Here is a 24,834-nt window from a genome sequence, read left to right on the forward strand (position 1 = left end):
ATCTAGATTTTGATAAATTAAAAAGTACTTGACCTCTGAATCATCCCAAGTGTTATTGAATCATACATTTAGAACTGGAAGGGCCCTTAGAAGCCCTTGGGTCCAACCCACTTATTTTACATATAACGAAGTTGAGGTACAGAGAGGCTAAGTAATTTGTCCAAAGTTACAGTCTTTAATTGCCTGAGGCAGGATTTGAAATCAAGTCTTCCCAATGCCATAGTCGGTGCTCTGTTGCTGTTTCCCATCTCTGTGTGTTCTCTTCTTTCCAGGCTCACCTTACATGTTACTTTCTCCATAGTCTTCACTGATTCCCAACTGCAAGTATGTGCTGCCTTTATCTGGATCTCACTTTTTCTTACAACCTTCCGTTATAATCATCTCTACCCAGCATACCCTTCCTAGGAGACCATAAATTTCCTGAGAGCAGAAACATCATTTTTTTGTTTGTGTATATCCAATACCTTGAACAGTGTTTCATATATACAGGTGTTTAATCAATGTTTCAAATGAAACATTATATTCTGTAAAAAGTATGTCTATTATATCTGAGCTTGTTTCTTTTTAATCTATAAAATTGGTATATTTGTGCCACTTATCAGACAATGCTGCTGTGAGGAAAATGCTTAGTAAATTACATATCATATTAATGTGAGCTATCATAATTAATAACTCATCAAATAGAAATAGCAGATCATATTTACATAGTACTTTCCCACTCTCATCCCTTTGAGGTTGGTAATAAGAGTATCAACATTTTGCAGATGAAAAAACTGATGATTAGCCTCCAAATTTTGTGGATTCTACCACATCGAATTCATCCACCCCCTTTCTCTTCATCCATATGACCACTAACCAAGTCGAGAACTTCCTCACCTCTCACCTGGACTATTACAATAACCTCCTAATTGGTCTCCCAGCATCATTTCTCTCTTCCCCTAATCCATTCTCCACTAAACTGCCAAATTAATATTTTTAGTCTAACCATGTCACTTCTCTGTTCAGTGGTTTTATTGGTTCTTTAACGTCTCTAATTTAAATGTCTACCTAAGTCTAATTGCCTCTAATATAAAACACAAACATCCACTGAACATTCAAAGCCCATCACAGCCTTTCCCCTTCCTATCTTTCCAGAATGATTACATTTAACTTTCTTCAAAAACTAGGTGGTCCCCCGAGACTGACGTAGTTATAGTTCCTCACATCTGATAGTCCATTTTTTGTCTCCATGACTCTTCCCAGGCTGTCCCCTATGCCTAGAATGAATCCACTTCTTCCTTTTCTCTTCTTGGAATCTCTGACTTCCTTCAAAGCTCAGCTCAGTGTGACCTCCCTCACTAGGCAGTTTGTTATTCACCCAGTTGCTCCTTAATTCCTCTAAATAACTTTGTATCTACTTATCTGTATACATATCGAAATTGCTTCCTGTCAATTGGAAACTCCAGAAAGAGTAGAGGGATTCTTTGTAACTGCATTTATGGATTAGTAACTAGCCCTCAGAAGATGCTTACAACTGCCTGTTGAATTGAATTGAAAGATGTGACTGAAGTCAGACAGGTAAAAAGCGCAAGTAGCAGAAATTGAACCCAGTTCTTCCTATTCTGAGTCTCGCAACCTTTTTGTTACACTGTGAGAAAGTACAAAATAATCTGTTGTCTTCACAGATATTTCTTACACAAGCCAATCCCACTGAAAGAGAGTAGGAAGATGTCTAAAACTATGTTAAATTAAGCTCCAGTGTTGTGCTCATCATCATTGCTGTTCAATGTCCTACCTTAATGTAGGGCATTGAGGTTGCATAGTAGGCTTGGAGTCAAGAAGATATCTTCCTGAGTTCAAATCTGACCTCAGATACTTACTAGCTATGTGACCTCAGGCAAGTCATTTAACCCTATTTGTCTGAGTTCCTCCTCGGTAAAATGAGCAGGAAAAGGAACAGGCAAACCACTCCAATATTTCTGCCCCAAAAAACCAAACAAACAAACAAACCAGATGAGGTCAGGAAGAGTTGGACTCAATGGAGGTAATTTAACCACAACACCTCAGTGTAGCTAATGCAATGGGCTGGTCAAAGGTAGTCATTTTAAAAAGTATGTTAAGAAAGTAGAACTGTTCTATTCTCTATAGACCCTACAGTGTCCTTTCCTTCATGGGTGGTATTGCCCACTGCTGCATAGACAACATAGGATTAACAACAATAGAAAGAGTACTGTGGAAGTTGTTTGGGGGTAACAGAATGCATGGAAGGGAATATGCCAGAAGTGTTTCCAAGACTAGAAAGAAGTAGTTAATACTGCTGGCTTGTTTTTCCTTCTTGCTAGTTCACAAATGACGCACACAAGTCTGTGTTTGGGGAATTGATGCTGTGCTATATTTGTCAAGGAACCCTGGGCTGTCTTTTTCTGCAAATAGCAAATGTTCCCACTCACAGTCGGGGACTCCCCACCACTACCCATCCTGTCAACCAAAAACAACTGACCACATTTGGGTTTCTCCAAAGATAAATGACTCATCACCTCCTAAAATGGGACTATATTAAGGCTCCCCAAATTGCAGGTGTCATCCCTGACACTTGAAATTTGGGAATTCTCTTCACAACAGTTCTGGTAGGGATTATGACATCTCACCTCAGATATAGTCTGAAGTATCTTTCCACTCAAATCACACTAATTTTACCCTTGTTCCTAGCAACCTACAATTCTGCCATAGTTTTGGATGACCCATCAAGGACTGAGTTGAAACTCTGCCATTATTTCTATTCCTAGAGCTTTCTCTATAACTTCACCACGATACAGGCACAACTATCACCAAGTACCATCAGTCTCACATAAAGACAAATGGAATCAACCAACATTACCAGCACATTTTCATTGAGTTGTTTTTACTGGAGTGGGGAAGATCTCACCACATTTATCATCTTTTGGTAGGTATTCCGAAAAATAACTGGTTAGTTTAAGCTAGAAGAAGAGAACCAGATCATGGAAAGTGATGAAGGGAATCAGTAGAATCACACTCTAACCTCTTAAATTAACAGGTATCATGGTAAAATAAACCAGTTTTATCCCTTATATGTTCACTGTTATTTATAGAATACTTATAGAAAGAGGAAGACCAAGATATAATGAGAAGGGAAATAAAACAACCAAATTAAACAACCTCCCTTTCTTTGCATACAAATCAAGTTTAGGACTTTTAAACTGACACCCCTCTTTCCTTCCCCCAAACAAGCTCATGTCTTTTTAGGGATTGATTATGGTAGAAGTAAATAAGGAAAAAGCATCCTTGGCTGCCACTGGATGAGGGAATTTTAATACCAGACTTTTCTGTATATAGTATTCAAACCTGGAACAAGGCCTTGCAAAAGATCTCTCAAGTAGAGACAGAAATGAAAGAACCACAAAGATGATCAAAGGATTATAAAGTAAGCCCACTGTTTATTTTTTTAATCCACAAAAGGGGAAGATTTGCACTACCTATATCACAATGGTGCTGTGAAAATAACTGGGAGAAGGCAGAAGGGCTATTCATGATTTTCAGGTAGTGTATAAGAAAGTCTTCAAGAGAGGCTAGTATACTGTTTTCCCCCATGTCTCACTGCAGACAGGGGGAAAAAAAGCCAAAATGACTAATTTGTAACATTAGGTATTTAAGTTAGATGTATGAAGGGGGAAAATTGTCAAAGCATGCTGCTGAAAATACTGGGAGTAAATCAGAAGTGATAAAGCTTATATTTGTAAGATATAATGCTCAGATTTGTTTTAGATTCCAAGCTAAAACAATACAATTTAGAAATTAAATTGTGCTACTAAATTTGGGAAAACTTGTGATCACTTAAGAAATACTGGTTGAATTAAGGTTCTGTAAAAATCAAGGAGGATGGAGTTCCCTGAAATACCATGGGGGGGCATCTAGGTGGTGCAGAGGATAACGTACCAGCCCTGGATTCAGGAGGACCTGAGTTCAAATCTGGCCTTAGACACTTGACACTTACTAGTTGTGTGACCCTGGGCAAGTCACTTAACCTTCATTGCCCCATCCCCATCCCCGCCCCCCCCCTCCAAATACTATGGCAAATCAAGCCATAGAAGTTGTCCATATTGTACTTGTCATTGGTGATTGTACACACCCATGCCCTTGACAATCTGGGGGGAAAAGATTAAAAAGCCTGACAACATGGTATATTCTGGCAAGAAGAAACAGAGCCACACTTTTAGCTTAGGAGCAGAGTGAAACTTGTTTATTTTCTTTTTGAAGTGTCCTGTCATAGAGGATGTGGTCCCTTTAAACTTTCTAAGGCAGTTTGTAAAACAAGCAAGTTGTTAAGGGGTTACTATGGAAAATCAGACCAGATCTGAAAATTGGCATCAGTATTGCATGCAAATGAAAGTCAAATAAACAACCTCAAACCTGAAGAAGAGAAGGGAGAGAGTTCCTCAATAGTTAAGGAGAAAAGTGGAAAAAATAGATGCTTGAGATTGGAGTTCTATACTTAGGCAGGACAGTCTTTTGTCTTCCATGTGTGAATAAAGGAGAAGAGCAGCTCTTGGAGCAGGAAGTCAGAAGGACAGACAGTACCTCTTTCTCATCCTCCCTGGCAGCATTTTTTGTCTGAGAAAGGGAGAGAATGTAAAAGAAGAGACTTTGGACTTGGAGAATTGCTGAGGGGATTTTAATGATGACCAAGTTTTAAACCTAGAAAATTGAGTATAAAAAAGCTGGGAGAAGCTTTTTCCACAAAATTTTTAGCAAGTGAATGAAAGAAGCCAATACTTTCTTATGACAGCCAAGTAACTGAGATTATTTTTAGAGGGGGAAAGGATAAGGAATGACAGTAAAGAGGTAAAGAGCTTTAACTGTTACTCTAAACAGTATTTCTGTACTGCTTTTTAAAAAATGTTTTCTCAAGTTTAGTTTATTTGTAAATGTGAATGAAGTTTAGGAGGAAGCAACCTCCTGGGATCTTGATGATGGGCAGAACATCCTTACTGCTCCCTAGTGAGAGCATAGCTGAGGCAAAAAACATCATTTCAAGTGTTAAAAGTGCAACAGCAGGGGCAGCTAGGTGGTGCAGTGGATAAAGCACCGGCCCTGGATTCAGGAGGACCTGAGTTCAAATCAGCCTCAGACACTTGACACTTACTAGCTGTGTGACCCTGGGCAAGTCACTTAACCCCCATGGTCCCGGGGGAAAAAAAGTGCAACAGCAACAACAGAATCAGTAGCTTTTATCTTTTAAGCTTTCAACTCTAGATCAAAAGGTAAATTTTTTAAAAGATGGGGTAAAGATTTTTTTTAATGAAGCAAAATATCTCCATAGGATCATAGAGATAGGGAGATTTTACATACATACATATATGTATGTATATGTATATATACATAAATACACACACATACACATATAGACTTATGAGAGAGAGGAGGGAGGGAGGGAGAGAGAGAGAGAGAGAGAGAGAGAGACTGAGAGTTGGAAAGGATCTCAGAGGCCATTTAGTCTAACCTCATTTTAAAGATGATGAAACTGAGTCCCAGGGAGATTTAACACTCTTGACCAAGGGAAATATAAGTAGCAAGTGTCAGAGGAGGAAAGAAATACTATAGATTTACTCCAGAATTCATTTAGTCTGCCAATATATAGTCCATCTATAAACATTTATTAAGCACTTTCTATGAGCCAGACACAAGGAATACAACGAAAAGTAAGACAGTCCCTGATCTCAAGGAGCTCACAGTCCAAAGGGGGAGGGAACATGTAAACAACTACATAAGGTTTTTTTTTTAAATCATAACTATACAGCACGTACATAATATGTTCTCATTATTCAAAATCCAATTTCTCCAATAATTGCAAATGGTTCTTTTCTCAATATAAGCCACTAAGGGTGATTGTTTTTTCAAAAGGTGAATGGTTAATGGGATTAATGTTCCTTGCCTTGTGTCAAAGGTAGAAAAATGACCAGATTAAACATTTTACAACACTGGAATACAAAAACACTTCAGATGACACAAAAACAAACTAAGCAACTGTATAAATAATCTTGACTACTGTTAGATCAGTTGCAAGTCTCAATTGCCAAAAACAACAGACCTTATATAGAAGTAGGCTTTAGAAGCAATGGCTACTTTACCACCATTTATGTAAATAGAGATCCTTTGGTATAGTTGGTTCTGGCTTCTACCCTCATGGTTCTGTTTTTATTTTTTTTTAAACAGTGAAAACAAAACAAAAAAGTAGATATATGCTTTCTAGCTTGCCACTATGCAGGATTTGAAACAAAGTTTATGATACCTAAGAGATGATTCACTGAGTCTACCTATCTAGGAATAATTGACATTATTTTATTAATAATGAATAGAAAACTGAAATAATAAAAATGCAAAGTACAAAGTCATTTGTTTGACATTTAAAGCCCTTCAAAATTTGGCTTCAAGCTATCTCTAGATTGATTTCGCCAGGGATTGATAATAATATCCTTTATACTTTCTGTATTCCAGCCAAACTAGCCAATTTGCACTTTCCAGTTTCCATCTCCTGCCCTTATGCCTTCAAATAAGCTGTCCTCCATGATTAGAATACTCTCCCCTTACCTCTACCTCCTGGAGCTCCTAGCTGTATTCAAAGCTCAGCTCAATTTCCACTTTCTATAGGAAGCCTTTCTGATCCCCCTATTTACTTTCTTTTAACTATTTGTATAAAGTTAATATGAACATAAACACACACATATATACACACACACATGTATGTACATATTGTCCTCCCTTGACTCCCATGCCCCCAGCAGAATGTATGCTCTTTGAGAGCCTGAACTGTTTGTTTGTTTTTTTACTTTGTTGATCTATTGCCTACAAGTGCCAAGTATATAGAAAGTACTTAATAAATGCTGCTTTTTGTGGTTGTCATAAGGGTGAGTCTCCCTCTGGTTCAGTTTTTAAATACACCTGCTACTCCAGAATTTACATTTTTTTTATCCTGTCTGTTGCTATGAAAGCAACAAATAAATTCCTTTTTTGGGGGGGGGGGGCGGGGTCAGGATCCTTCCATGTGGCCTGCCACTATTCTTCATGCCTTTATAGGGTAAGATAGCCAAGTAAATTGCTATATAATAACATTTCAGTCAGGAAGAATATAAAAATTTTATAACAAAGGACAAAATGAGGGGAAATGTGAACCAAGCTGCTAAACTCATCATGTTGCTTAGGAGAAGACTTTGTATTTAGCACACAACATAATAAAACATGGTTATAATACTTCTCAAAAAATTCAATGTATTGGTTTTTAGCAATCACTTTGTATCCAAGATATTCAGGAAAGCATGCCTCCTAAATTCTATCTCTTTTCCCCTTTAGTGTAGCACTTTAATTCCCACTCCTCCTCCTTGGAGAATAACATCCTTGCTGCACCCCCCCCCCCACCTTTCCCATTCCTCAGCTGTTTCTCTCATTATGTTACTGGCCTGTCAGAAAAAGCAAACTCAAGGTTATTCTAATGATAGCAAACACCTCATAAAGAAACCCGCCAAATTTACTTTTCCACAGAACATCATTTTTATGGCTTTTCATGAGTCTATGAGGAAAGAAAGCATCATGTAGAAAATATGATTACCAGAAATCTTGAAGATATTAAAAATTGTTCCAATAATGTTAAACTAGTAGACATTTCAGCCTATAAGTCTGTCTACATTATATTCTTACCTACCTCACAAGGACTCTCTCGAAGATCAATTGTGGTTCCATCCTTGGAAGACCTTAAAGTGCTTTATAAATGTCAGCTCTTATTAATGTTATCATCCTAGATTTTATTACATGAATTGTGTTGTCAGATGAACTGATAGTGAACAGTGAAACTGTTGACCAGAATGAAAGGATAAAAGGGTAAAATAAGTCATTATAATTTCAGAAATACCTAAATTCTAAAGGACTTTTAGGTTTAGGGTATATTTTCATTTTTTTTAAAACCTTTGTGGTTTTAAGGATAATCCGTATATTGCTGATTATCTGGAAAGTTACCCTTACTGATCATCCTCCCTTTAAAATTTTCTTTTTATACATAAAGATATTAAAACTGCTTTTAGAAGGGGGCAGGTTAGGGGTGCAGTAAAGATTTCTCCCATCTGAATAGTATTTAATCTTAACCATCCCCAAGTGACCTGAGAACTGGAAGTCAGAAAAGCCAGGTAGGGTTATCCCTAGACAACTGAAAAGAGGTTGGCCTGAGAGAAAATGCCCAGTGGCTTCTTAGACATCATCGAACGTGTTTTTCCACCCAGGGCTCTGATTTGTCAAGTGTTGTAAACTAGCCAAAAAGAAATAATTGCTTATTGAAATTATAAGGGCAAGAGGGAAAAGACAAAGTCATGTCAGAAAGTCTTGACATGTGCATTTAGTTTGAAATGGGAACTTCCACACATTACATTCAATATTTTCCCCCAAACCCATTCTTTCCCCATATAACACTCCTCACCTTTATACCCACCTCCCATCGTTGTCAGGGGAAGAAGAAAGTCCAAATTATTGCAATTACTGGGAAGGTGATGCTCTGGGAAAACTAATTTATGTAGGTCAAAGAGAGTCCCAGAGGATGAATCTGACCGAAGATAATCAGGCAAGATGGGGATGACAGGTGCAGCAAGGAGCTTCCCAGCTTCCTTACTTCCAAAATTGGCTTTCTCACTCTTTCTTCCCCTCAGAAAACAGGAAACGGTGGACGTTGCACATACCCAGGGCAATTAGAAGGGGGCGGGGCGGGATGAGGAGCGCAGTAAATTTGGTATCAAGAAGACCTGAGTTGCCACATTCTGAGATTTTGTTACCTGTGTGCCCTGGGCAAATCACACCCCCCCCCCCTCAGTTTCCACATCAGTAACACAAGAAGTTAAACTAGATAATCTCTAAAGTTCCTTGCAGTTCCAAAGTCTAAATACCGCCTTCAGAACCAGTCACTTTCACCTAGTGGCCAATTTCCCCAGGCCTGGGATCCAAACACAGTGAACAGCAACAGGCACTGGAGATTGCAGGGTCAGTGAAGAACTCAATAACACTGTGTTCTTAGAGTGGCAGTCGGGTTCTTTGCTGGCGCCCGAGTATCCAAGAGAGCCAGTTGGTCGTGTCATACTTACAGCTCCACCATGCCCAGGTTTGGCATCCTTCCTCCCCCCCAATTAAAGTTGCCTTTTCCTCCTCACTTGCCTCTCCTTTAGGCCTGAGAACCTAGAATGGATGAAACCCCTAAACTGTGAAAATCCACTATCCATTAAGCCCTTCTCTCCTGGGGTCTGACCCGTGGGCTCATGCTGCTTCTCCATCCCCTTCTATCCATTCCAATGCCCACTCTCTTAACGGTCTCACCTAGCACGCTAGCCCTAATCCACCACCTTGGCACTCTCCCTACTGACTTCTGTGGTTTGGGGGCTCAACTTTGTCCATTTCACGCCTCAAATCTAGTCGGAGTAACGGGGAGTCCTACCTCCCAGCACAGATCCTGCTCCAGCCTAGCCCAGCTCAATTTACCTGCTCACCTAGGCCAGAATAATTGCAAGCGACGCACCTTCCCTAGGGGTAACTTCGTCCCTCTCCCCCAAGCGCACATGGCACCTTGCTCTGCTCGATCTCGGCGGAAGCTGCAATCTTCACGCCTGGCAGCTCTCTCCGACCTCAACCGCCAAGGCTTCAAGCATCTTCCCCTCTATGCTGCGTTCCTCCTCCACTACAGCAGCCACTCCTCTGCATCCTTCCCGCCCCCCTCCCCAGCCCCCAGCACTTCTCCGGGGTGGGGGGCCCGCCCAGGACTCACTCACCTGCAGTTGTCCCCGGCTAGCGTTGCTGGGGGCTGCGTCTGGACCGTCCGCGCCGTTACCCCGTAGTACAGTGATGTGCAAGGTGAGCAGCAAAAGTCCCAGAAGCAGCAGCAGCTCGGCAGCCAGTCGGACCATCCTCTTCAGCCGAGCGGCTTTAGGACCCCGCGGGGCGGGCGGTGGTAGAGGCGGCGGGGGCGGAGGAGGTGGCGGGGGTGGAGCCGGGGCCGGGGCTGCTCCGGGGGCTGCTGCTGCTGCCGCCGCCGCCGCTGCCGCCGCCGCTACCGCCGCCTCCTCCGCCGCCAGCGCCGCCCCCGCGGGACCCGCACGCTCCGGATCCGCCGCGCTAGGGGAGGCGCAGGCGGTGGCGGGTGCAGCCGGGGCTGGGGAGGAGGAGGACGGGGTGGAGGAGCAGGAGGAGCCGCCGCCGCCGCCGCCACACCACGGCGGAGCCACTGCGGGGCAGGGAGCGTCCAAGCCGGCGGAGAAAACCCCGGCGCTGCCCGACGGGGATGGGGTAGGGGGCGGGGGGCTGCCGAGAGCCCGCGCTGGGGAACTGGACACGGTGGCCACCCTGCGGCCAGCAGGCTGCGGAGGCGACTTTGCAGAAGCACTGGAGACCCCGAGTCCACATGGGCGCTGCGAGTGTGGCAGCGGCTGCAGCAGTGGCAGGGAGAGGAGGAGGAAGAGGAGGAGGAGGAGGGCTTCAGCAACTAGTTACCTTCACTCCCCCCCAATCCCCCTCGCCGCCCCAAACCACTCACCCGACAAACCACCTCCCTCCTCCGTCTCTCCCTCGTCTCCTTTCCCTCCCACCCAGGAGAGGGGGGAGGGAGTGAGAGGAAAGTTTCTCGTTGGAGCCCACGCCACTCCAAAGTCTGTCCAGGTGGCCAAAGGCAGTGCTCAGCCCGGGAAGTTCAATCCACCTCTAGGGAAGAAATGAGCTAGTTGCTGGAGGATGATTAGAGTTGGGGGAGCGGTAAGGGAGATTAACTTTGACCGGTGGTGGTAGTGTTCGTGGGGGGTTCCCTCCAGCTGCTGCTTCAAGGGCTTTAAACGCTTTCAAATCCTGCCGAGCTCTGTGCCCGTGGTATGGGTATGTGTGTGCTGGGGTAGGGAGGTGAGCAGATGGGGTTTGTTTAGAAACTTTTATTTGCAAACGGTGGTTGGAGTCTTGGGGAGCACACCACCAAGTGTCTAATTCCAACCCCTCCCCCTGAAGGTCAAAGTGCCTTTTAGAGGTGTCTTGACACTTGCTTATTATGCAGCCCTGATCCACGCGTCTCGATGCTCCTTCTAGGTCTCCGTGGCACTGTCTTCTCTGAGAGGACAGTCCAGCCGGGGCAGGTGTAGCTGCCCCTCGGGGACTTGCCCTTCCTGGCCCGCGGCTCAGCTCCTCTTCCTGCTCCTCCGGAGGTTCGAGGGGGGCAGACTCAGCAGACAAGAGCGGGTGGGATGGCCGCGGGGCTCCTCGCTTTCTTCTGAATCTCCGTGGGATCTGTAGCCTCCGAAGCTCTCATCCTGGGTACCCGGGGGCAGAAAGCGCAGGCAGCCGAAGCAGCAGCTCCTCTAGCTAAACCTCATTTCTCCGAAGACCCCGACCCAGGTTTCACTAGACCACTCGTAGCCCGGCAATGCCGGTAAGAGAGCGTCAGTGTAGCGTTCTCTCCTGGAATGCAGGAACACTGTCCTCGAGGGCGGGTAGAGGCAATCGTCCGCAGCAGCTAGAGATTAGGCTGTGCCCAATGTCCTTCTCCGGGTTTCTGCTGTGCTCCCTTCACGCCCTACTCCTCTAGTCACCTCTTCAACACGGCTTTCCTGCCTTTTCTTTTTTTCTTTCTGCTACTGGGGTTCCTTCTGGTTACTTTCTTCCTCTTCGGACTACCTCTCCTGCTGCTGCCTTCAACTCGCAGGGGCTTTAGAGACGTGAACGCACGTTGGTCTAAAGCTTTTATACCACTCTCCCTCCTCTGGTTTGCTGTCCTTCCCACTCCCCCCCTTCCCTCGTCTTCCTATTGCAGGCCGATCACTTCCCCTCCCCCTAGTCGCTTTCTCCCTCTGCTTCCCGGCCACCTCCCCATACTAGTCCACTCGCAAACTCCCTACACAGTCTGAATAGTGCCCCCTACGCAGACTAGGAACGCGATCCCAAGACGTATCAGGGCCCCGAGGCTTTTTTCCAAGTTCGACCCTCAAACCACCTATACCTTCTACCTCGACACCTCCATCTCCATGCCTCCAATTTTCCTTCCTACCCCTAATTCATCTTATCTAGAAGTTTATCTACAATTCTAATTACCCTGGCTTGTGAAAGCAAGCTCAGAACTTTCAACCCGAAGAGGCATTAAGACAAAGTATAATCACAGTTCCAAAAATGTCCTAGATCAACACGGCATTTGTAAATATTCACTTAACCGTTAACTTTTTCCGCAATCTACCTGATAATTTTAGGTCCAGGTACATAAGCATCTTTAAATCTCAATCATCTTACTAAAAGATTGAAAGTATGTTTACCGAGCCAGCGCTGGGATGCCCTTTTCTTTTTCAGTAAAATTTTGTGGGGTTGTTACTTTATTTTTAAAGGCAGAGGGAACTCTCAGGCAGGCAGTCTTTTGCCATCTAAATTTGAGACTCAAAGCCCTAAATTGTCAATAATTGTCAGATGGCTCGCTGGAGGAATACTCTGAAACAATAGTGTGCCCTGGTTCAGCTGGTAGATCAAAGGATGAACCACAATAGTGTCTCATATCCTTCCACTAAGACCCCCTTCTATGTTTTCTAATTAGGATCACTTTAAAGAAGAGGAAAAAAACAATCAAACACAAGGCATGAACACACAAAATAAGCTATTAAAATAGTAAACGATGATTCTATAGTAGCTAAGGAAATCAGAGACAGTTTCAAGGGTTCCTCTAACCAGCAACCCGGGGTCAAGTAATGTTGTGACACAATAGAACAAATGGTTTTCTGTTGCCTTGAGCAGGTCAATTTAAATCAGATTTTTTCATTCTCTTTTATCCCCTATTTTCATAACATTCGGTTCCCATGTACTAATGAACCTTCTCAAAGACATCATCATTTATTTTAGTGTCAAACTCTTGGATTATAAGGAAAATAATTTTTTAAATGTATCAGCAGTTTAAAATGTAGACTTGGAGAAGGGAGTTGTAATTATGATTCAGCTGGGAGACTGGATTAACAACATGAGTATACCCAGCTGGAGAAGTCTGTTTCTTTGAACTTTACCTACTTCCTGATTTTAACTCTATCTAGCTTCATTTAATCATGGTCATCATTGTCATTTATCCCTGCCTCAAAGCTGTGAAATCCAAATGTCCCATTTTCATTTTACACCCAGCACACAAAACTAGAATTGCTAAACTCAGCCACCATGTAATCTTTGGATGAAGGGAAGGGAATTGGCTCACACTTGTTGAGATCAAATTTTTATTTTAAAAATCCAAATAAATTAACGACTTATTACTTGCTTTTTCCTGCTTAAAAGTTCAAATTTGAAATCATTTTGAATAGTTAGGCAAAGCTTTAAAAATCCCAATGCTATATACCTTTTGTATTGTATTTGTCCTTCATGGCATCTCATGTTTCACAAAACCTTAAGTCATACTGAATCACTAACTTCGGCAGCATTATCTTAAATCCATCTTCCAGATGAGACTTTTCAACATCGATAAAAATGCAAGGATAACCAGACTTAGAATAGTATCTCAAACAGGAAAGAAAAAAATGGCCTAAATTCCACTTTACATGAAGAAAAAAATGGTTCTTGTTAAATTTTACCTTTCTGAAATTCCTTTTTAAACCATCCTTTGCTTAGGAAACATTTTAATTTAGAAAATATGTGTGTATATGTAATTTGGAGGTATGGTGAAATGTTTAAAACTAGTATAATGTTCTACATGAACTCTTTTATTTTTTCTTCAAGGTTGAGGGTTAAGTGACTTGCCCAGGGTCATATAGCTATTAAATGTCAAGTGTGAGGCTGGATTTGAACTCAGGTCCTGAATCCAGGACCAATGCTTTATCCACTATACCACCTAGCTGCCCCTAACACTAGCCTAATGTTAACCTGTAGAGATGGGTTGGGCAGGAGAGTGAAGAGTATTTTTGACAGATGATATAATTTGAAAGAGAAGGACCTCACCAATAATTTAGGAGCCCCTCAAGTATGACACCAATGCATGAGTACTCTTCCCAATGATGGTATGTATGTTTGAAGGGGAGTGTGCTCTTCATTTATGGGAGACTTCTTGTATTGCAAATCTTTAATACTTTTGGCATGTGTGACCTTGGGCAAGTCCCTCAGCCTTGGTTTCCTGAGCTGTGAAATGAGATTGGACCAGATAACCTCTAAAGTCTCTTTCCATTCTAAATCTGTGTTCTTCTTACTCTTCTATTTTAAATGTTAGCTATATGACTCTAGGCAAGGCAGTTCAGTTCTCTGAGCCTGTTTCCTCATGTGTAAATTGGAATTATAATAGCACTCTTATGAAGGACTCTTATGAAGACCAAGTGAGACCACATAGATTATATACTCTATGGACCCTTGGAAGGACTTGGACAAAAGTCACCAAGGGTGGATAGTCATGGATGTGTTGCTATCTGCATCATGAGATCACATATTCCCCTCAATATTTCAGTGACATGCTATCAACGTGCTAATAATGAAATAAGAAAAGAGTGATTTCTTGTAATAACAACAATAGTTAGCATTTGCATAACACCTTAAGGTTTGCAAAGCACTTGACATATGTTATTTCATTTGCCCTTTACCACAACCATGTAAGGTAGGTGCCATTATTATCCTCATTTTACAGGTGAAGAAACTGAGGCTGTCATGGAAATTATTCGTTCAGGGTCATCCAGCTAATAAAGGGCCTGAGGCAGGATTTGAACTCAGTTTTGGCCAGAAACTGAGGTCTTCATTTCCCAGATTGATTCTTCTTTTTTTTTAATTTTATTGCAGGGCAATGAGGGTTAAGTGACTTGCCCAGGGTCCCACAGCTAGTAAGTGTCAAGTGTCTGAGGCTGGATTTGAACTCAGGCCCTGCTGAATCCAGGGCCAGTGCTTTATCCACTGTGCCACCTAGCTGCCCTGATTCATTCTTTTATGAAGGCAAAGTAGGGCATCTTTTGCCTTTATTCTTACCTAGCCTTTAATTATTGAATGGGCTTTGCCTCAGACCAACTGAGACCTGGGAAAGACCTTACCTTAAAAAGCCCAGGGTTCCCACCCTGCAACTGCATCCAGGGCCATCACCAATCTTGGCCTATGTCTTGCCACTGGACTCCAATGATTCTGGAGGAGAGGGTGGGACTGATGACTTTTCAGAGCTCTGCCCTACTTTAATCCAAGTCATTTGCAAGTCAAGATACCATCCTCCTGATGTTATTTGTCCTCTTTGAGAACTGGTGACAAGAATATCTAACTACCTTTTGTAGCATTCCATATTGGGGAGGAGCACAGGACTTGGAATCAAGAAAGACCTGGGTTCAAATTCCTGTTCTGATACTGTCAGACATTTAAGATTTCTTGGTCAGCCAACCAGCATTAAATGACTACTGTGCGTTAGTCACTGTGCTAAGCATTGGCGAAACAAAAGCAAAAGTCAGATCCTACACTCAAGGACTTAATAGTTTTATGGGGCAATGAAGTAGCACAATTCATATGGCATTGGGCCTAGAGCAAATACTGCCTTGCTGAAGTGATCCTGAGCAAGTCATTTATCCTTCTTCAACCTCAGTTTCTTCATCTGTAAAATGGGCATAATAATAGTATCTACCCCATAGGGTTGTTCTGAGGATGAAATGAGATAATGTTTGTAAAGTTTGTAAAGTCATAGCGTCTGGCACATAGTAAGTGAGAATGTGCAAATAACTGTCTGCAAATGATATTTAGAGGATAAATGGGAAATAGCAGAGCAAAGGCACTAACAGAGGGGACTGGGAAAAGTTTTTTGCAGAAAGTGTGACTTTAGCTGAAACATGAAAAAAAAAAAAAGCCAAGGAATCTAGGAGGCACAAATGAAGAGGGAGAGAGTTCCAGGAAGACAGGTAGGTGGCACAATGGATAGAGTCTTGTGCCTGAAATCAGAAAGATGCATCTCCCTGGCTTCAAATCTTTCCTCAGACACTTACTAGATGTGTGACCCTGGGCAAGTCACTTAGTCCTGTTTGCCCCAGTTTCCTCATCTGTAACAAGAGCTGGAGAAGGAAATGGCAAATCAGTCTAGTCTCTTTGCCAAGAAAACCAACATGACTAAAACAACTGAACAACAACTAAAGCAATAAGAATTCCAGGCATGGGAAGACAGCAAGTAAGAATGCCTGAAGTTGGGAGATGGAGTATTTAGTTCAAGGATCAAGAAAGAAGCCAGGGTCACTGGATTGGAGAGTACTTTGGTGGCTGTAAGGTAGAATAAGAAAAGAAAAAATAGGAATGATCTAGATTAGGGAGGGCTTTAAAAGCCAAATATAGTTTTATATTTTACCCTAGAGGCAAGAAAAAGCCACTGCAGCTTACTGAATAGGAAGGGTGACTTGACCAGACTTCCATTTTAGGAAGATCACTTTGACAGTTGAGTGGCGGATGAATTAAAGTAGGGAAAGACTTGAGGCAGGCTATTGCAATAGTCCAGGAAAAAGATGATGGTCCCATTGTAAAGTGATGAGGGGGAGAGGAAAAGTGGAGCCCTTGGTGAATAGCCTCAAATTTTCAATAAAATAGGAGGCAAGGTTCTTAGCTGAACAGGCAGAAGATTCATTTGGAAAATATGCTGTGTAAATGGCATAGTGAATGAATTAGGAAGGTACAAAAGGTTTGCCTTGCCATGGGGGTTGGGGTGGGGCACAGTTAAGATAATGTAACATAAATTTGTAGTGGATTTAGCACAGTTTTGTAATTTTCTCCATCTTCATTCAGTAGCATAGGAATGAAAGCAGTGGATGGATGGTAGGAGTAATCCAGCATTAAGGTTTGGCAGGGCAAAATCTTAGATGAGATAAAGAGGCAAAGGACTCAAGAGATGAAGACTTTACAGTTGAATTGGTTCACCAATGGGTCAAGACAAAAGGAAAGCTGGAGGAGAAGAGAACAAGCATTTATTAAGGACTTACTGTTGTGCTAAGCACTTTATAGATATTATTTCATTTTATCCATAGTATAACCATGTGAGGTAGGTACTAAAATGTGAAGGGAGAAGAGGATAGCCACAGTAGGGTGATGACCTGGGAAAGAACTGAGGATTGGAGCTATGAGGTCTCAGCACATCAAACAGATTTTGGGGTTGCAAGGCAGAGGGAAAGATGGGATGATGACAGATTATGATCAGATAAAGGAATTTGAGAGTTCTTGAACATGATAGTGATACATCTGTGGCTGATGGCAAGATCAAGCTTATGATAATATGCTAAGAGATGGGGTACAAAGAGTATGAAAACACTGTTACTACTCTCTTTGGGGGCTCTCATGGTTTAAACAAACTGGTTCACTGAGAGTAGATGAGTGTCTAAAGGAGTTCTTAGCTTATTTTGTGTGATGGACCCCTTTGTCATTTTGGTTAAGTCTATGGATTTCTTTCTTTAAAATAATGTTTTAAATGCATAAAATAAAATATGAATATAAAGGTAAACAAAAGTTAGTGAAAATGAAGCTACAGTTATCCCTTCCACATCAAGGGAATTAGAGGCTCAGCACTGTGAAATATTTTTGATGACTAGGCTAATTTGGGGGGCTACTCTGACTGGAGGACTAATCTGGGGACCTTTGACTAACTGGCTATCTGACTTCGTTTAATTTAATTTGGGCCATTCATAAAGTTCCACCACACTGCTCTACTCCCAAATCGATAAACTAAAGATTAAGAAGGCTCTTAACTAAATAATCAAAGCAGAGTTTATTTATGAGATACTATTGAAAATTAAGAATACAGGGAAATAAAATGTACAACCTGACTGCTTTCCTGTGGTCTCTTTCCACTGCATCTCTTTCCCACCTGCTGCACGCTTAGAAATTCTTGAATACAATAAGGGCCTTAGCCACCTCAGGGCACTCAGGTACTTTATTCTAACTCCTCTTAATCTTCACTTTCTCCAACCTATACCCTGTGCTGACTGCTTTTGTGCTCTCCTCTGCCTCCTGTTCAGTCTGTCTTCTGCCACCTTTGCTCCTAGTCCTGCGTTGCTGTTCCTCTCGTCCCCTGTCTCTCCTTTCTAATCTTGTCAGCCGCCCTCTTGACCTCTTCTCAGCCCCGTCTCCTTGTCCGAACCTCTTCTCAGCCTCTCTCGTCCATCTTTGTCCAACTGAACCCCCCTTGCTGTCTAACTCCCAGGTCTATATATACCTTTCTTATCTCCACTCAAATCTCGGGGCTTTTTGTGCCCCCACAGACCAAGCTAATCTGCCAGCCAGGGCTGCAGCTGGTGGGGGTGAGGGGTGTGCTCCAGCTTTACGTGCCTCAGCACAGGCTACGCCAGAGCCCAGCATCTCTCAGATACCTCTGCTCAGGTCAGAGGGAGCTGGGGGCTTTTTCCTCCCAGCTGTCTGACCTGGCGTCTTGTACAGCCCACAGGGCTTTTTGGCTCAGTTGAAGCTGAGGAGGAGGGGGAGAGACCCTGAGGGCCTAAGGCTTTCTAATCTCAGCCTAAAGGTACGGTCCGCAAATCAAAATAAATTTCCACAGCACCCTTGAAATCTGGAAAATCTGAGTAAAATTTTTTGACCTTTCTTTGTACCAGAGAAAAAGAGATTGTGTATGTTTATGGTATTAAATGATAAAAATATTGATACGAACATTTTTGGTGTCATCTACTGGCCTTTGCATGTCATCTGCATCTTGCATCTTATACCAACCTGAGATATATCAAAACTGCAATGGGGAAAATCATGATGTGGAAAGGATGATTGTATTTCTTTTTCCCTTCTAAGTTCACAGGTCCCTTGAAATCTCACTGTAGCATTCAGGGAACTCTCCTGTTATTCCTTTCTGATCATATTGTTTCCATAATGATGAATAACATCCTTTTTACCACTTCTTACACTTCTATCCTAACTGGAAATATTCTGCAGCATATTTATACCCCCATGGGCCTCTTTAATGTCATTTGAGTTCCTTCTGCAATTTAGGTTCTTTGTACATTGAGGTAGAAGATTCATAGTCATATAAAACCACTGAGAGTAATTGGTGTCAAAAGGTGAGCTTTTTATCCTGGGGAACAAGGTTGGGATCATTAACATCAGTCAGTCAGTAGACATTTAAGTTTCTACTTATATGCCAGGTACTATGCTAAGCACCAGGAATACAAATAAGAAAAAGGAAGACAGTCCTTGCCCTTAAGGAGCTCACAATTTAATGGGGAAAGACAATACACACACAAAAGATGAAAAGATCAGGGTGCTGGGGAAGAACAGGCCACCTTGAGGGCATGGTAGAGTCCAGTACCGGGACTGTAAACTGTTATTTCCCCCATTTTACAATGAAAAAAAATGAGACAGAGGTTAAGTGACAGCTAATAAGTATCTAAGATGAGATTTGAACTCGGATCTTCCTTTTTTGTGGGGAGAGGGTTGACTTGGATCATTGTATTGCTGAGAATATTTGAGTCGTTCATAGTTCTTCATCAAACAATATTGCTGTCTTTATGCACAATGTTCTCTTGGTTCTGCTCACTTCACTATACATCAGAAGTCTTCCCAGGCCTTTCTGAAATCATCCTGCTTGTCATTTCTTATAACACAATAACATTCCATCACCATCATATGCCACAGTTTGTTTAACTATTCCCCAATTGATGGACATTCCTTTGATTTCCAATTCTTAGTCATCAGGTCTTCCTGATTCCAGGTCCAGTGCTCTATCCATTACAACACCTAGTTACTTGAGCAAGACACTTCACTTTTCTGGGCCTCAGTTTTCTCCATTCATAAATGAGAGGAAGGTAAACTTGCCGGATTCAACTCTAAATCTATGACCTTATACAATAAATAATGATGATGATGATCAGTCATATCAGTATGATAACCATTGACATTTGAGTCTTAGAACTATTCTGTGAGGTGGGTACTTCAGGTATCATTATCCTTATTTTACTGAGGAAGAAACTCTGAAAGGTTCATTGATTTGCCAAATGTCACACAGCTAGTGGAAGTTCAAGTTAGAATTCAAATCCACATCTTCCTGATTCCAAGTCCAGCACCCTATCCACCATGCTGAGTTGCCTTGCATTTACAACTGCTTACTTTACAGTATAGGTTGTCCTGAGAAAATCACAGAGTGTGTGTGTTGGGGGGAGGTAACCTCTTTTAGTTATTGCTGGCAAGATTTTTGCCAGAGTCCTTCTTTATAGGCTGATCCTTTACCTGGAAGATAATCATCAACCCAAGAGCTAGTATGACTTCAGAAGGGACCAAGGTATGGTACCTGCTGCTCAATAACTCCAGGAGAAATGTCACGAGCAGAAGTCTATACAAAATGTTTGTTGATCTGACCAAGCCTTTGATACTATCAGTCTTGAGAGCTTATGGAAGACCAGAGCAAAATTTGGGTGTCCTGAGAAGTTCATCAGTATTATTTGTCAGTTCCATGATGGCATGCTTGCAGGGTTTCTAGGTAATGGACAGTACTCTCATGCTTTCTCAGTCACCAATTGAGTGAAACAGGGCTGTGTGCTTGCTCCCATGCTTTTTAGCATGTTTTTTAGCAATGTTGTCAGATACCTTTGATGAGGATGAAAATAGCATCAAGGTCAGCTACCAAACTGACAGTAAATTGTTTAATTTGAAAAGGCTACAAACCAAGACTAAAGTGGAGGGAAAGTTGGTGCATGACTTTTAATTCCCAGATGATTGTGAACTCAGTGCAGACTCGGAGCCTGAAATGGGACAAAGTATGGATCCATCCTCTGCTATTTATTTTTGGCCTGACAATTAACACTAGCCTGCACTGTACCATCCATATGTGGAACCATGGCTTACAGCAAATGTAGAAATTTTGAATGCTGTGGATAAGTTAATTTATGTTGGCAGTATATTGTCCAGGGATGTCCACATAAATTATGAGGTTGATGCACTGAGATAGCTCAGTATTTGGGGGACTCTGAAGGAAAATGTGGGAGAGAAGGGGCATTAGACTGCCTACCAAACTGAAGGTTTACAGAGACATTGTACTGACCTCATTGTATGCCTGTGAAATCTGGACACTATACCTGTGACATTCCAGAAAACTGAATAACTTCCATGTTAATTGTCTTAGGAAGATTCTGAAGATCACCTGGCAAGATAAGCTACCAGACAATGAGATCTTTTTTCAAGTGGAACTGCCAAGCATTCAGACTCTCCTGCAGAGAGCACAATTCCATTGGATTGACCACATTGTTTGAATGACAAAACTTTGTTTGCCCAAAAGACTATTTTACAGAGAACTCACACAAGGCAAATGCTCACATGGTGGTCAGAAGAAGCGCTATAAGAACACTCTCAAGGTCTCTCTGAAGAACTTACAAATCATTTGTGACACATAGGAGACACTGGCACAGGACCAACCTCCATTAAAGAAGATGCTGAACTCTATGAACAAAGTAGAATTGCAGTAGCATAAAGGAAACATGAGATGTGCACATTTAGAGCCATCTCCACTCCAAATGTTCATATGGACTATTTGTTCCCAACCTGTGGTCAAACCTTCCAAGCTCATGTTGGTCTGATCATCTACAGTTGGATATACAGTACCTTGACCCCAACATAATGAAGTCATTTTTGGTCCTCTTCAAGAACAAAGGACAACAACAAACCAATCAATTTTAAAATAACTTTATGAGAAAGGTAGAGGTATTTTGTAGAGTCAAACAGGAAGATTTTGATGCATTTCATTGTGTTTGTTATTGCAAGTTATATTATTGCTTCAGGAAACCCTAAGTTCATTGATGTAAATACTTCCATGAACTTAGAGTGAAAGTGATCCTGCTTTTAATAATAGATGGTATTTTAGAGTTGCTTCATTTAAAAACTAGACTTTCCTGTGCCCAACTTGGTATAACCTTCTCTGCACCAAACTCTGCCGGTCCTAAGACAATAGACATAAAATCCATTGGTGGGTCCAGACCCAAGTGCTTTCTAGCATGGTGGGATCTGCCAAGGCTTCTGCTCTTTTTGCCCAGCTTTTTTTTTTTTTGGCTGGGTAATGAGGGTTAAGTGACTTGCCCAGGGTCACACAGCTAGTAAGTGTCAAGTGTCTGAGGCCGAATTTGAACTCGGGTCCTCCTGAATCCAGGGCCAGTGCTTTATCCACTGCGAAACCTAGCTGCCCCATTTTGACATCACAGGGTGACCTTAGCACCATGATGAGCTGTTGGAAGAGGTCTTTAATAGATTTATCATAAAGTGGTCACTGGTGGAAATGGAAGATTTTTTTTGATGCGCAGAAAACCACTACATCTTTTTCCCAACGAAATGCTTCCTTTATGGCAAAAAAAACCTTGTCAACATGGACTAGATCCTTCTATTCAATTAACGGTGACTACATTAAGAGGATTGCCCTCAGAACTTGAAATCTCTTTGTAAATTAGTTGTATTGATTGGTATAATCAGGAGGTGTCCCCAAACTACCCCTAAGGGGTTGGCCCTGAATCTCCCCTGTAGCAAACCTGATGTAAGGCGAAGGAAACACAAGGTGTGCTACTAATCAAAACTATGTTAGGGATTTTTTTTCATAAATGCCTTAGCTTTACGATGCATTTTTGTTTTATACCAGAAAGCTAAATGGACCTTGGGGAAGGTAAATGGGACTTGGTAAAATGAAAAAAAGACCAGAAGGCTTGGAAAATTTAACTCCTTTTTGACTACTGGTTTCTAGAGGGTTGGAATAATATATTTCATAGCTTTGTGGGGGGTAATGTCTGAAGCAAGCTCTAACTAGTTAATCTGCAAGTGAATTTAATGACAGTCTAGCTCCTCAAAAGGAAAAGAGCCTAATTGACACCTGTTTCCTCTATAGACTAAAACGTAAGAGGAATAGGCACTCCATTCAAAATGCAGTGACCAATTTATTCTAAAAATCTTTAGTAAAAACCATAGAATCCCAACCACCAGTGCTTGTGGCAGAGGATTTCACAATGATTGAGGGAGCAGTGTTTTCCAGAGAGCTTCATTTGCAGGCCAGATGTCAGAGCTGAAATCTGAAGATTTTCACTGTACACTTTCTAAACAAGATGATGAAAGTTAAATGAGAAATGGCCTGGTGAGAAAACAAACATGAAAACATTGTTTACACTTCTTTGGAGGACTCAGTGTGTGGTAGTTGTGATTTTTCAAAGATAAAGCTTTTCTTTTATTTACCTGCTGCCTAACTTTGCTCTTTTTTTTTTTTAAAGTAGCTCTATATATGCCATTGCAAGTGATAAATGTTAAAAAATCTGTTTGCTGGAATACAAGTTTTATTCATCTGTGTTATAAAACAAAACAGTACTTTTTGTGGTATTTTGATTCTTAAAAGTTCTAAGATAGCTTTTTATTTTAAAATTTTCTTTCTGAAGACTGCAAACAGCTAAAAAAAGAAAAAAGATCATATTTAGCACTATTGAGGCAATACTTTTATACTACTGATTTTTTACCATAACTGTAATAATAATAGCTAGCATTTATATAGCGCTTTACAGTTTGCAAAGCACTTTACAAATATGATGTCTTTATCCTCAAAACAACTCTTAGAGGGAGGTGTTACTATCATCTTCCTTTAAAAAATGTGGAATCTGAGACAGATAGAGGTTAAACAGCTAGTAAGTATTTGAGGAGACATTTGAACCTGGATCTTCTTGACTCCAAGGTCAGGACTCTATCCATTGTGCAACCTAGCTTCTGCTATTACTCAAGCCTCTTTACCAAACTAAACAAATTTCAAGATAATACAGCACAGTCAATTACAATATGCCTTTTCTTGTGCCTACTGCATGCAAAGCACAATGCTGGGTGCTAGAGGACATGCAATGTTTTGATAAGAAACAGTCTCTGCCTTTCTAAAGCTTACAATCAAGTAGGGGGAAATGATCCAAATACAGATAACTATAACACATAATTCTACAAGAAGATTGCATCACAGACTTGCAAAACAAAGATGTGAGGTCTGAAGGAGAAGATTGTTACCAACTTTACTAGAAGGATGAATGAAGGCTTCCTGGAGAAAATATCGTTTGAAGTGGGCTTTAAAGGATGGGAAAGAGTCCAATTGGCCCCAACAGTGAGGCAGGGCATTCCAGTCACAGTAACAGTCCTAGCGAAGTCCTGATGGAATGTTTGATGCTGTAATCGGTACATGTGTGCACGCACATGCATGTGCACACAAAAAAACCCAAACAACTCAAAAGATGGGGCTTTCTTGTTTAGCTGAGATTTTCTTCAGATTCTTTGATGACCTGATTTTAGTTATAAGTGGGACTTTTCAGAGAGTATTTCTTACAGTTTTATAAATGACAGATGAGGTTTATTTAGATTTTTAGCAAAACATTTGACTGTCTTTAATGCTATTGTTGTGAAAATGTTTTGAGGGATGTGGGTTATATGAAGCAATTTGGTTGCCAGACCTGGAGTAAGAAATACCTGAGCTCAAATCTGGCCTCAGATAGTTCCTAATTGTGTGACCTGGGCAAGTCTCTTAGCTGCTCTGTACCTCAGTTTCCTCATTTGTAAAATGAAGATAATAATAGCTTCTTTCTTAAAGTATTATAACCAGGATGAGGTCATATTTATAAAGTACATTGCAAATCTTAAAGTGCTATGTAAATTCAGGGTATTATTATTATTATTATTGTTGTTGTTGTTATTGTTGTTGTTGCTATAGATTCAGTACTGATTCATTGTCCAGATGCTGAGCACAGATTTAATTTCAGCTTGTAAAAGAAGTCTCCAGTGGCTTGCCCCAGGAATCTGTGCTTGGCCCTTTGCTACTTGACATTCTTATCAGTGGCTTGGATACAGATAAAGATGACATGCTTATTAAATTTGTAGGTGATAAAAGCCAGGTGGGATAGTTAACACATG

At 41.5% G+C, this 24,834-nt stretch overlaps 1 protein-coding gene across 1 annotated transcript in view; it reads right to left on the reverse strand.

Annotated features, from left to right (window-relative positions):
- The window catches only part of ISM1 (isthmin 1), a 102,220-nt gene extending 92,245 nt beyond the window's left edge, over positions 1 to 9,975 (reverse strand). Inside the window, exon 1 of the mRNA XM_043985406.1 lies at positions 9,792 to 9,975. Coding sequence (XP_043841341.1) covers positions 9,792 to 9,926 — 135 coding nt within the window. The 5' untranslated portion in view covers positions 9,927 to 9,975. The remainder of the gene's footprint in view (positions 1 to 9,791) is intronic.
- Positions 9,976 to 24,834: the final 14,859 nt, after the last annotated feature.

Source organism: Dromiciops gliroides, chromosome 2, assembly GCF_019393635.1.
Source record: "Dromiciops gliroides isolate mDroGli1 chromosome 2, mDroGli1.pri, whole genome shotgun sequence".
NCBI lineage: Eukaryota > Metazoa > Chordata > Mammalia > Microbiotheria > Microbiotheriidae > Dromiciops > Dromiciops gliroides.